The sequence below is a fragment of the Myotis davidii genome, unplaced genomic scaffold (assembly GCF_000327345.1).
Source record: "Myotis davidii unplaced genomic scaffold, ASM32734v1 scaffold805, whole genome shotgun sequence".
In the NCBI taxonomy this organism is placed as follows: domain Eukaryota; kingdom Metazoa; phylum Chordata; class Mammalia; order Chiroptera; family Vespertilionidae; genus Myotis; species Myotis davidii.
In genome coordinates, this window is record NW_006296430.1 from 153,368 (window position 1) to 167,981 (window position 14,614).

Below are 14,614 nucleotides of genomic sequence, written 5' to 3' on the forward strand. Positions count from 1 at the left end.
ATGTTGGTTTCCTCCGTCACTGAAGCAAGCAAGCCTCATGTTAGTTTCAAGCTGCCTGGCTGCCGGCTGCCATCTTGACTGGCAGTTAATTTGCATATCTCCCCGATTAGCCAATAGGAAGGGTAGCGGTCGTATGCCAATTACCATGTTTCTCTTTTATTAGATAGGATATGAATGAATGGATTACCAATGAGATCAAGCAAGAAATTAAAAACTTCTTGGAAACAAATGAAAATGAACACACAACCACCCAAAACCTATGGGATACAAGGAAAGATGTCCTGAGAAGGAAGTTCATAGCATTACAAGTCTACCTCAAGAAACAAGAAAAGCACTAGTAAACTACCTAAATAAGCCTGTAATAAATGACGAAATTGAAGCAGTCATTTAAAAACTCCCAGTAAACAAAGTCCTGAACTGGATGATTTTACAGGAGAATTTTACCAAACATTCAAAGAACTAACACTTGTTCTCCTCAAACTATTCCAAAAAACTCAAGAGGAAGGAACACTTCCAAGTTCTTTTTTATGAGGCCAGCATTATACTAATTCCAAAACCAGATAAAGACAATACAAAGAAAGAAAATAATAGGCGAATATCTGTGATGAACAGAGATGCTAAAATCCTCAACAAAATATTAGCAAATCAGAACCAGCAATACACTGAGTGGCCAGATTATTATGACCACCTGACGTTTGTAGGCAAATTAGCTATAATTTTGCACTGAAGTTGCTAGAGGGCCAGACCATTATAAATAGGGAAGCAGGTTGTTTACCACGACAGTATAAGTGATTTTTTTTCTGAAGATATGGGTAAATAATACGATTTAACAGCCTTTGAATGTGAGATATATTCCGTAACACAAGATGGCTGCACCCTCAATGGAAGCCAAGTTCCCCTAACAACCCTTAATGACAATCAGCAGGGACCTGAGGCTGCATGTTGCTGGGCCAGGGCAGGGAACCTGATGCTGCGCCCCCCTCCGCCTCGGATGAGCTTGACAGGGGACATCAGGCCGCACTCCCTGCCCAGGCGCCAGGCTGGGGGAACCTCAGGCTGCGCCCCCGTCCCAGCAGGACTTGACGGGGGACCTCAGGCCATGCCCCCTGCCCGTGGAGCTTGACGGGGAACCTCAAGGTGCTCCCCATGCCCCGGCCTGGGCCAGGGGACCACTGGCCATGTGCCCCACCCTGGGGGACTTGAGGCTGTGCCCCCCGCCTGGTGGCGCTTGACGGGGGACCTCAGGCCGTGCCCTCTACCCAGCACTGGGCCCGGCAACCTGAGGCTGCGCCTCCCACCCGGAGGGTCTTGACGGGGGTGGGGTCGGCTGGGTCTGGATCTAGTCCAATGGGCTGGGCCTGGCCAGGTCTGGGTGTCACGTGATTCTGAGGCGCACGTGGGTGGGTGGGGACTTGGCTCAGGTTCCCATGGCATGCCTCAGATTCTGACAGGAGGAAGATTTTCATAAAACACCTAAGCAAAAATTATACTGTAACACCCTCAGGGAAAAAATTTAAAGCACACCTAAGAAAATATGTGCTTCTTAACAATCCAAAAACATAAATAATAAATATATAACACTAGGGGCCTGGTGCATGAAGATTTGTGCACTGGTGGGGGGTGGGATGCATGGGGGATGGGGGTGGAGGTCCCTCAGCCTGACCTGCAGCCTCTCCAATCCAGGAACTCTCTGTGGGATCAGGCCTAAACCAGTAGTCGGACATTCCCCTTGCAATCTGGGACCACTGGCTCCTAACCTCTCACCTGCCTGCCTGCCTGATCGCCCCTAACCGCACTGCCTGTTAGTGCTCCCCACGCTCTGAGTTTTCCCCGACCAAGGGAGCTACGTTTCCCCAAGCCTCTGGCTCTCCTGCTCTGCTCTGTGTATGCAAATTACCCGCCATCTTTGTTGGGTTAATTTGCATATTCGTTCCTCATCAGCTGGTGGGCGTGACTGGTGGTGTGGCAGAGGGACGGTTAATGTGCATGTTTCTCTTTTATTATATAGGCTTGTTTTTTAGGAGAAAGATGATTAGAGATTAGGGATAAAAGGAGGAAGTGATAAACCTCCAGTAAACTGCCCCACAGAACAACAACTCACCATAATTGCCTTTGGGAGAGGATTGATTAAAGACATCTAGAAGAGATTAAATTAAACTAACTGTAATTTCCTATACCATAGGTCAGATTTAAACTGTAATTTCCTATAACAGTTAATTTTCCTTTAACTGTAATTTCCTATACCATAGGTCAGAGATTAAATTAAACTAACTGTAATTTCCTATACCATAGGTCAGATTTAAGAAGGAAGAGCATTTGCAGGTAGCTAGCTGATGAACTTCTTTATTCAAGGAGACTAATACAACAAATACTGGCTAAGTCCTGAGTGTTGTAAATGTATTGTTTCATTTAATCCACTTAACATTCCTTATCCCCATTTTACTTTTGGAAAAACTGAGTCTCATGCTCTCCAAAATACAAACTTCTCACATCAGTAACTGATTTAAAAAGTAGATATATTTTTAAAATATATCTTTTTGATTTTAGAGAGGAAGGGACAGAGGGAGAGAGGGAGAGAGAGAGAGAGAGAGAGAGAGAGAGAGAGAGAGAGAGAGAGGAACATCAATGATGAGAAAAAATCATTGATAGGCTGCCTCCTGCACACCCTACATTGGGGATTGAACCCACAACCTGGCCAAGTGACCTGACCGGCAATTGAACCATGACCTCCTGGTTCATAGGTCAATGCTCAACCACTGAGCCATACCAGCTGGGCAAAAAAAGTAGATGTTTAAAGCTGTAATCTAACCCATTTAAATTGCTTTTGTATAACTAATAATTTGCTAGAAACAAAATTTCCATATTTTCTCTTACAAACAGCTTTGAAGAATAAACATAATGACCTTACTATTTACCCTTGAACAATATTGCCACCATAAAAATCAAGTTAAGAGTCTTAGCCAGGTGCCATAACCAGTTTGGCTCAATGAATAGAGAGTCAGCCTGCAGACTGACTGAAGGGTCCCAGGTTTGATTCGGGTCAGGGGCAGGTACCTTGGTTGCGGGCACATCCCTAGTAGGAGGTGTGCAGGAGGCAGCTGATCGATGTTTCTTTCTCATCGATGTTTCTAGCTCTCTCTCGCTCTCCCTTCCTCTCTAAAAAATCAATAAAATATGTATTTTTTTTAAAAAGTCTTAGCCAGGTGACTCAGTTGATTGGAGAGTTGTCCCAGTTCAATTCCCTGTCAGGGCACATACCTAGGTTTCAGTTCAATCACCAGTCAGGGTGCCTATGGAAGGCAATGGATCAATGTTTCTCTCTCTCCCTTCCTTTCCCCGCTTCTGTCCCTCCCTCCCTCCCTCCCCCTGTCTCTGCAAACATACCCACAGGTGAGGATTTTTTTAAAAAGTCAAGTTAGAGACTTAAGGAAAGACAGTCAAAATATTCAAGTCATTACATTCTACAAGAAGTTACGATTCAGCTGCTTAATAGAAATACATTTCCCATTTTCTCCTTTTCCTGCCTAAGAGTTACTGCCCTTCCTTTAGGGAGCAAGAGTCCCAACATCTATCCAGTTTTCCATTTAGTCAATCTTCTACAAAACTGTAAATGTAATTTTTAAATCCTCTGAGTAGTCCAGTGTACTGTGTATTATCTATATAATAGAGGCCTGGTACACTAATTTGTGCATGGGGGAGGGGCCACGGGAGGTTGGCTGGCCGGCCCCACCCCCAATTGGGGGGTGGGGGGGCGCGATTGGCGGGCCAGTTGGCCAGCCACAGTGCACATCATAGCCACCGGTCGTTCTGATCACTTGGCTTTTATGTATCCTATATAATAACACCCTACTATGCAAACTGATCAAACAGCAGAACGACTGGTCGCTATGATGTGCAGTGACCATCAGGGGGTAGACACTCAATGTAGGAGCTGCCCCCTCTTGGTCAGTGCACTCCAACAGGGGGAGCACCGCTCAGCCAGAAGCTGGGCTCACGGCTGGCAAGCATAGCAGCAGGAGCCTCTACCCCTCCACGGCAGCACTAAGGATGTCCGAGTGCCAGCTTAGGCCTGCTCAGCGGGCCTAAGCTGGCAATCAGACATCCCCCAAGGGGTTCCGGACTGTGAGAGGGCGCAGGCAGGTCTGAGGGGACACCCCGCCCCCTCCCGCCACCAGTGCACAAATGTTGTGCACCAGGCCTGCAATTTAGATATACAACCCTAAGTGACTGGTCAACCGCTCGACCATTTGACCAGTCGCTATGACGCACACTGACCACCAGGGGGCAGAAGCTCAATGCAGGAGCTGCCCCCTGGATGTCAGTGCACTCCCACAGCGGGAGTGTTGCTCAGCTGACAGGCAGTCACCAGGTGCTGGGCTCACGGCTGGCGAGCACTTCTCTGGCAGCACAAGCCTCTCCTGCCTCTGCAGTAGCACTACTGAGCTGCGGCGCAGGGAGGTGCCGCAGGGCCAGAATGAGCGGGACCAGTGCAGCGCCTGGCCCAGGCTTGGGATCCTCCCCAGCTGCCTGCCACTTCATGAACTACTACATCCCCCGAGGGGTCCCAGATTGCAAGAGGGTGCAGGCCAGGTTGAGGGACCCCACTGGTGCACGAATCCATGCACCAGGTCTCTAGTATAAAATAAACTTATATTCCACTTCTAAAAAACACTTATTTCATTTCAACATGTTTTACAAACCACAGAAATAAGGTACTTTCAGCCATAATTGTCATCTTATTCAGTTGTTAAAGGATATAATTTGGAGGAAGAAAGTTCCAGCTCAAGACCTGATTGGCGAGTGAGAGGTAGCGCTGAAACACTGAGGACATCTGAGCACTGAGGTTTTCCCGCCTGCTGTACTCCTGCAAAACGTCCACGGTTAACACGAAGATCTGACGAAGGTCTTCTTCCTGCAATAAATAGGTCACAAGTATTTTTGTGTCATAAGGTCATTCAAAATGCATTCCCTTTTAGAACTATAATAGAAAACAAACAAAAACCTTAACATTTCCAATGGAAAACACTATTTCTTTAGGAACATTTTCCATTTTCAGGCCTGCTCATATTTTCACCACAGTGAGCTTTCAGGTGACACCAGTTTGAATACATTTACTGTGACAGAAAGGCTACTTTGTGGAGCAATGAGTCTGACAACTAGACAGAGCTGGAGCATTAGTTGCTCTAGTGCAGGATCCTCGGATTTAAGCCAGTGCCTTCACATAGCTTTACTTCAGAGCCAAACAATATACACAAGACAAAGAGCCCACACCATCTGCAATAACATTTTAAATACACAGCCCTCATGGGCATTCTGCCAGGCCTATTTTTAAGGCCATCAGGGTTCTACCAATTGAAGCACTGACATCTAAACACAATAAGATCAAAATAAATAAATTAAGAATCTTTATAGTAGTATTTCCTTTTTGTTTTATTTAAAGACTAGCATTAAACAAGTAACCTTAAATTGTCATCTATACTCACCAAACCTATCACTTTATTATATCGTAAGAAATCACAACACAAACCTTCAGGTGTAGGCTGTCATCCAACCAGATCAAATAAATGTTCTCACTGCATTGAGAAGAGACTATATAAAAAGCGCATGATCTTATCATTAAAATATAAGAACAAAAATGCAAATACCTGGAAAACTCTTTTGCAGTTGCCATGGAATTCCATGCTCAGTCCGATGTTGCTGGTTTTACTTGAACTTGAGAATTCACTCAATAGTGCAGTCAGAATAGAACAGGCCAGAGTTTGCTGTCATCATTGGGTAAGAAATAATTGAGGCATTATTTTTCCAATACCTTGTTTCAATACCACATTTGTTCAAACATAATGACACATTTTCTTTCTATCTTTAGATCTTCCATTATATCTTTAGATTTATACCTACCAAAGAGAAAATCAGATAGTACAAAATAATGATTGGCTCTCCTTCCTAAGTGGCCTAGTAATTGTTAGTTCTTTCTCAACCCCAGTTACCCAAATCCATCCAACACTTGAACTCAGGACATACTCCTAATTTGATCACAGAGTATAAGTGGTATTTTAAGATACTGAATGTATTACTACCCACTTTACATTAGAAAGAAATGAGATTCACAGACATAAGAAATGAAGATGGGGAGCGGGTAAGGGCAATGGGGGCGAAAAAAAAGGATATATGTAATACTTTCAACGATATTGGCTTATAAAAATAAATAAATAAACACAAAGAAGTATTAAAAAAAAAAAAAAAGAAGAAGAAGAAGAAGAAGAAATGAAGTCCAGCTGAAATTAAGCCCAGGTCTATGCTCAGATGATAGTAAAATGTATTTCCAAATAGATGAAAAGTGGAAAGTTTATAGTCTTCCAAATATTAACCAGGTAGTATTCAAAATTTTTTTTCATTGAAAACGAAGGTTTTCCTCCTCAATGGCTCTATCCAACAGGCTCCTAATATCAACTCATCATTTTTATTCACAGACTAGTTAGAGTCAAAGGTGCCAAGAATGGAGAGAATACAATTATTTTGGCACATTTCCAGGGGTTACACAGAAATATGCTCACTACCTCTGAATAACCAAAGATTAAAGTCAAGATGATACTATTTATGCAAGCCAACGGAACAGCTGAACAGTCATCCCACCCACTAACTGCCACATCTTTGTTCAGAAATGCTTGTGATGTGGGTACCTTGACCTTACAGATGCTTATCTTGGCAAATCTTAGCAAAATTGCCATGAGTTGATATTTATTGGAATGATGGTTACATGGGTGACCAATACACTCTTGTTTATTTTTGCATATGTCTGAAATTTTCCTCTAAAAAAATGTAAAAAGAATTAAGTTACTATTGGCCTCTTAATCTCAACTAAAATAAGCATGATGTATAACTGATATTTACAGACGGCCTACTAGCCCATACATTACAACAGTTTCTCACACTTTTCCATACCAGGAAACCCTAACAACAGAAAACACATGCAAATTTGTCAAGAATCAGGGGGACAGACCAAACTGCTTTCAAGAAGGATAAGTACTCTGAACCCGCTTAAACACAAACCACACACTTTGTAATTTTACCTCAAAATATACATTTGTTTTAATATAAAAATGTCCCTCTTCCCTAAGTCATTTAGAGAAGTGTACAAGTGTAACTGCCTTCTCTTACAGAGAACAGTTCATTGCACACTCATTTCATTTTACAATTTAAAGCAAGCATGTCAAACTCACGGCCCGCATGCAGCCCACAACAAATATTTTTGCGGCCAAGCCAATGTAACGGTATGTGAGAAACATTTTAATAAAAGTGTCTTAATTTTTACAACATTCTGTTGTACATAATTATTAATAACGAACTACAAGGTTCGCAAAAAAATTAATTTTTATTAAAATGTTCTATTATTTTATGTTAACAATTATTCATTTATTTCAGCCCTTTGTCGTGAGCATGTCTCTATCAAAATAAATCTATGCTTCTATGAAAATTAAAGCTTTTGCTTTTTTGCGGCCCACATAAACTTAAACCGTGTTTATTTGGCCCGTGTTAGCCTTTGAGTTTGACAAGCTTGCTCTAAAACAGCAACCTTTTACTCTAAGAAAGTACTAATTCATCCATAAAAGCAAGTACATTCTTAAAATGTACATTCTTATTACAGACTTATTAGCTCTCTGAACATTTTGTTTTAAAATAAATTAACTTACCAGACACTGAATAACTACACAAATTAATAAGCGTAATGCAAATAAACCTTTTTCTTCCTACAAAAATAATGTATCATCTTCTTTTAAAAACCAGAAAGTACAGAAAAGCACAGAAGGGAATAAAATTTCCCACAATCCTACCATCCAAGGGCCACTACTGTTAACATTTGTCCACAGCTTCCCGATGTGTTAATGCACAGGTATTATTAAATACACACCATTACCATCAACTGAGATGTCATGTTTTGTATTTTCCTTTTCCTCTTCATACTTATGAAATATAAACACAAATTTTTAAAAGCAACTGTGTTCTTATCAAATTTACCACTCAAAGACTTAATACATGAAAATAAATTATGCATCGTGGCTAAGAGTTATTACCAGAAATCAAATATTGTGATTTTAATGTACGCAAAATTACCAGCTTTCAAATAACCAAGTAAGATATTTTCATCATTAAAAGAAACCAAACAGTTTAATCGCTCCTTAATTTGGAAGCCCTGTAAAGACTTGAGAGCAGTATCATAAACATTAATTATACTATACTGCTAATGCTCAAAGGTGCCAAAAGAACAGAAATCCCTGGAGAATAAGGAATGATTAAGTATTGATTGTACATTAAGAGAGTAAAGCACCTCTTCACATATCAACAGAGTATTTCTGGCTATTCACAGAGTAATTCACATCACAGTGCATCTAAGACTCATTTCGCAAAGTGTTCACACATTTTCAGTATTTAATTATCAATTAAATAAAACCTCAAAATTACTCTCATGGTAGGTGCATTACAATAGCTGGGAAGCAAACTGAAAGTGTAATCCTAAGAGAGAAAAGGAGACAGTTCCTTCTCAGGACAGAGAGAGGGAGGAAAGGGGTAAGCATCCAGTTCGCCTATGAGAGGTCAAAAGTGCTTTGTTTTTCTTATCCTGTAGAAGGTTCCTGTGTGCTTGCTTCAGATTTAGATCTTAATGGTTAGCCCAAGTGCATTACCTCTGAACCCCCCACCAAATAGTACTGTACCAGTAAACCCTAGATTTTGAGGGCCTCAATTTAACAGACTTCGGATTTAAGAGACAAAATTTCCTGTTCATATGTCTCACATTAAAATTAACGCTTTGTTAATTTTAAAATGCTTTCAACCAAGATTTGCGTATATTTAAATTAACAGGGGTTTTTTTGTTATTAATTCACTGTTATTTTTTGTTAATCCTCACGCGAGGATATTTTTTCCATTGATTTTTAGAAAGAGTGCAAGGGAGAAAGGGAGGGGAGAAAGAGACAGAGGGAGAGAATCAGACAGAGAGAGGGAGAGAGAAACATCAATGTAAGAGAGAGAAACATAGATTATGGATTGGTTGCCTCCCTCACATGCCCTGACCAGAGCCGGAGATTGAACCTGCAACCCAGGTACGTGCTCTTGACTGGGAATCAAAGCCACAACCCTTGGATGTGCAGGTCAATGCTCTAACCAATGAGTCACATCAGCCAGGGGCATACATACTTAATTTTATTACACAAACATGTCTACATAAGTAAAGGCAGGTAAACTAATTTGTCATTTTTTTAACATACAAATTCAGAAAACCTACTTTGTTATATAACAGACTTTCAGCTTTAATGGGCAAACCCCTCACACGAATTAGTCCATTATATGGAGGTTTTATTGTATTTTCAAGTACTGCCTCTCTAACCCTTGTCACAGTCAGGGCTAGATATTATTTCTGTACTGGAGACAGTGACTCTGATACTCAAGAGGGTCAAAAACAAAAGCTGTTCTAAATAATTTAGAATGGTGAATTTCAAAGAAATTTGATCAAAGTTGACTGATTGATAAAGAAGAGACTATGAGATTGTCTACTACAGTTTACAGGGATTAAACTAGTATAAATACCATTATACAAGTTTGAGACTTATAAAAGGTTAACATAGCAAGGCTTCATTTATCCAAGATAAAAAAGAATTAAGCGAATATCTGTTTATTTTCCAAATTCAGCAAACATTTTTAATGGAACTTACTTCCTGTAAATGTTTCCAAAAGACTTATTTCTAAAACACTATTTGATGTTGCAATTGCAAACAACTGAAATCTACTAAAACGCACAGGCTTTACATGCCATGACCAAGTGGTACCAGAGCCCAGGCTTTTGGATTACACCACTCCCGTTCTTCTCAGTCATCCTGGTCTGGTGTCACACATGATGGTGGCAATGTGACCAACACTAACAAGCCATCCTAAATTGATAATTCTTATTTCCGACAAGTTAGAAACCAAGTAATACAATTTATTAAAACTATATCCAAATAAATTCTAAATAAAAATACTGCAGGACTCTTTTTGGAGTCCAGTACTAGAATCCCCCTGTTTAGAAAAAGAAGTCAGGAAATCTTGGTTACAACAGCTCAGGATTTGCCACTTTAGGTACCTGAGGGCAACCCACTTCTGCCTTGGCTTCACTTTTTATCTACAAAAAGGGTCACACCCTCTACCCTGCCTAATTCATGTGATTGTCCTAAGGTTCAAATTAAGTCATGCAGGTAAAAGTACCACGTAAAATGCAGCAGGTTACCTATAAGATAAAGAAGCAACAGAATTTTTATCATCATGATATAAAATAATCACCTATTTTGGCTTTTCTAATCCTACTTCTTAATTATCTACATTATATCAAATTAAAATCACAAGATAGGTTATCAATTAATACGGGAAAACCATAACTAGAGCATCACTAAAGTAACAGAGTAGATGCTCAGTTATCTGGATTAATGAGTCAACTTTATCTCTACATCTAACACTGTATTAATACAAAGGAAAAGTGAAAAATGAATACACAATGTATTCCCTATATTTTCAGTTGTTGATAAATTCCAAAAAGAAAATTTAAATAAGTAGAACAAGCAGAAGATACTCAATGAGACTTCAAGGTTATAAAATTGTCTAATCTATTCTTTCACTGAAGTACTAAAAATCCACAAGTTAATTCACTAACAACTTCACTAACAACTAAGTAACTGTTGTGGTCACATTTAAGTCTTATACTAGAATTCTCATTTCTATTAAAACCCATTAATTTCATTACAGTGAAAAAATACCCTAAGAGATAGCTTGCCTTACTCACCAGCTTACTGTCACAAGCACAAGATACTCAAACATTAACTCCAGCTGACAAAATACAATACTCTTGTTCAGAGAGAGGATTGTCTCTTATAATAGCTTGGCTCTTACCCCAGGAGCTTTATTACCAAGAATAAACTTTATGAAAGGTTGCCGTACACTCAGACTTCCAGCTGCTCCCCTAACCAATGAGCCTGTGATGAGAGAGATTAGCTGGTATCACACCCAGGACAGTGCTGCTGTGGACAAGTCAGTTTCTCACCCACTCCTCTCACATGGCAGAGGAAGAAAGGAAACTAAATGCTAAGTTACACAGCTTTAAATGTGATTTAATGTATGCCTACTATCAAAGGAAATAAAACAAACATGAAATAGATTAAAATTTTGCTTAAACATTAATTTCAAATAAAAATATTTAGCTCCTTTCCTTAGGAAGTTAAAGTTTCTAACTAGTACACAGTAGATCTGACCCTTGCAAACTGCAGTGAAGTAACCTCAGCAACCTTTATAGCCACAGAAGGAAAATGACCCATCACAAAAATGGGCATGAAACAACCTATTATCTAATAACTGTACAAGCACACTTGCTCTAAGAACATGTCATAAATGGAAAACTGTACTGTGTCTGAAAAATATAATATCTTTAGGAAACATTTTATGAATTAGATAGTCTTCCACAAAATTATCTGTAGAGAATCAAGACTATAAAATATTTCTTAAAGCATTAAAATTAGAGCTAATAAGTTGGTTTTCAATTTTAATACACAATTAGTTTCCACTCACGAATAATAGCATAAATACTTCCTTCTGACTTTCAATAATTAAAATATTATTTGATAGAACAAGAGATCATTTAGTAGTATTCATGTCTTAATAAGATTATACAAATATAGGGGTGATACCAATGGGGAGATCAACACTTGATGAATGCTTAATATACTCATTGAGCGCTGTCTCCTCTGCTGGGCAGCCCCTAATTGTTAATCCACAATAAAAATTACCGAATCTACTATACTGCCCCAAATTTATTTAAACAGACTAGTATAAGGGATGGACCACAAAAAATATATTATTAGAAAGGGAAGAGTGAAAGCCAAACTACATAGTTTCTGGCCAATGAAGGTATATAGTTTGACCTCACTTAACTCATGAGGTCAACCCTCTTTCATCCACAGAAAACCATCAATAATCTCTTTTTTTCAAATATCTCTTAAAATCTCTTTTCTAAAGAAAGTTTCTAACCAACACTATATCCATGTTCACTAGTAGCTGCCAAAGGTTTATTAAAAATGGAGGAAGCGTTCAATAGAAGGAAAATGGCTAAGCATAGTGTGGTATATTAGCTTATGATATTTTACAGCATTAAAATGATGATTATGAATACTACAGCAATATGAAAATATAGAATCAAATGAAAAGGCGAACTACACTATATCTACAGTATGTACACATGTATGAAAAGGACTAGAGAAAATAGGAACAATTAAAAACTGCTTTTTCTTTCATGTAGATAGCCGTTGCTGTAATGGAATCTGTATAATATGAAAGATAAATATTTACAAATGTGAATAGTTAGCATACTTACCACAGTGGGATTGCCACTACTGATCAACTGGCTGACTTCATGAAAAATGCTCTTGCAGTCAATTGACTTATCTAGTGAGCCTCGTTTTACAATTACTGCTACTGCTAAGAGAATCTGTTCCCGAACATACTTTTGGAGGCTGTAAAACATAAAGATCAAAGTGAAAATTTTTACATAATTCTAATATGAAAATACTCCCAAATTTCTCACTATGCCTGAACTCCTAATAACCCCGCTTACGTCTCAGTGGTTATGTATAGACTCCAAAGCCAGAAGACCTGGGTGCAAATCCACACTCCATTATCTACCGGCTATGTGACCCTAGGTAAGATAGTTAACACTCAGAGTCTCAGTTTTCTCTTCTGTGGAATGAGGACAACAGTAATAGGGTTATTACAAGAATTAAATGTTCTCAAAACTGTGCCCAGTACACACTAAGCACTATGTAAGCATTAGTTTCTTCAATCAATGTTTGATACATGTAAGTCAACCCACTAAGAGCCAGATTAAGATTCCACCAATTAAGAGAAAAATTCTGACCCAATATCCATCTCCAAGCAGTAATATAATCTTAAATCTATTCCCATGGAAAGGCAACATGCTAGCTATCTAATACACAACGTTATAAAAACAAGCAAATTTTTAAAAATCTTTTTTAAAATCTCATCTCTGAGATTTGTTCCTCAGTGTGGTGGAAGAAGTACTGGTCCCAACTGGAGGCATTATAAAAAGCTCATTAACCCTCGCAGGTTTGGCTCAATGGATAAAGCATTGGCCTGTGGACTGAAGGGTCTTGGGTTCGATTCCGGCCAAGAGCACATGCCTAGTTTGTGGGCTCGATCCGTAGTGAGGGGCGTGCAGGAGGCAGCCAATCAGTGATTCTCTCTCACATCATTGATGTTTCTATCTCTCTCTCCCCCTCTTCCTTCCTCTCTGAATCAATAAAAAAATCTGTGTTTTTTTTAAAAAAAAGCTCATTAGACAAGGAGCTAGAGATTTAACAGTCTTTTCACAATTGTTTCTTAAAGAAAACATAACCCTGAACTTTACAATCTAGCCTTTAGAAATCTCAAGGACACAACTACCGGCTAGGGCAGGGGTGGGCAAACCTTTTGACTCGAGGGCCACAATGGGTTCTTAAACTGGACCGGAGGGCCGGAACAAAAGTATGGATGGAGTGTTTGTGTGAACTAATATAAATTCAAAGTAAACATCATTACATAAAAGGGTATGGTCTTTTTTTTCAATAGTTTTATTCATTTCAAACGGGCCGGATCCAGCCCGTGGGCCATAGTTTGCCCACGGCTGGGCTAGGGCCATGTGTATGAGTTTTTAAAATATGAGGCCCACACAGAGCTTCCCCATGATGTCTATCATTAAAAGAAATAAAAAAGAACAAAAGGAAAAGCTCCAAAAGGATAAGCTTAGCATGAGTGTTTCAGCAAAACCTCCTCTGTGTACTTACTTGGGCCTCTGTAAGACGTAAGTTAAAAGGAATGTTCGCAGTGACTCAATGCTGCCCTTTTCCAAGAGAATCCACTCTCGGACCACTGCCTCCATGATAGCCGTGGCAGCTTGAAAGAGGACATAATCCACCTTGCTTGTTTCTGAGGAAAGAATTAGATTCTTTCTGTAAACAGCAGCTCATCTTCCCTTGAACACGTTGCATTTATTAATTGAACTTTTCAGACAAGGAATAAGATGATTACCTGTTGTTTTTTTTAATCCAGTGACCTTGCTCTAGCACCACAAAGAGGTTAGTTCCTCTCAGAAGACACCTCTGGCAGGTGGCAGCTAATCCCCGATCACAATTTTCACAAACTTTCCTCACCTCTCTTCAACTGTTACTTCCAAAGCATGAGGAACTAAAAAATAACACAGCTTTAAAAAAAATAAAATAAAAATATAAAGCAGTCAGAAAACTTCCTAAGAGATTCTCACCCTGTGCAAAACAGAACTTGGTACCTGCAAAATACCTTAATAAACTAGTCTTTGAACATTACTATTTGTGATGAGCCACACTGTTAAAATATTTCAATGTAGCCCTGGTTGGTTGCTCAGTGGTTAGAGCATCAGCCTGCAGACTGAAGAGTCTTGGGTTCGATTCCCAGTCAAGGGAATGTACTTGAGTTGCAGGTTCGATCCCCGGGCCCAGTTGGTGTAGGAGCCAACCAATCAATGTGTGTCTCTCTCATATCAATGTTTCTCCTTCTCTCCCCCCCCCCC

General features: G+C 39.6%; 1 protein-coding gene across 2 annotated transcripts in view; it reads right to left on the minus strand.

Annotated features, from left to right (window-relative positions):
* Positions 1-14,614, minus strand: part of XPO4 (exportin 4) — a 104,164-nt gene that overhangs the window by 84,485 nt on the left and 5,065 nt on the right. Inside the window, exons 2-5 of one of the 2 annotated variants that reach the window (XM_015569150.1) lie at positions 13,854-13,995; positions 12,389-12,527; positions 5,646-5,762; positions 4,759-4,912 (exon numbers count right to left, since the gene is read on the minus strand). In XM_015569150.1, coding sequence (XP_015424636.1) covers positions 4,759-4,912; positions 5,646-5,762; positions 12,389-12,527; positions 13,854-13,995 — 552 coding nt within the window. Of the gene's footprint in view, positions 1-4,758; positions 4,913-5,645; positions 5,763-12,388; positions 12,528-13,853; positions 14,015-14,614 lie in introns of both variants that reach the window. The other variant, XM_015569149.1, reaches the window with a different exon arrangement.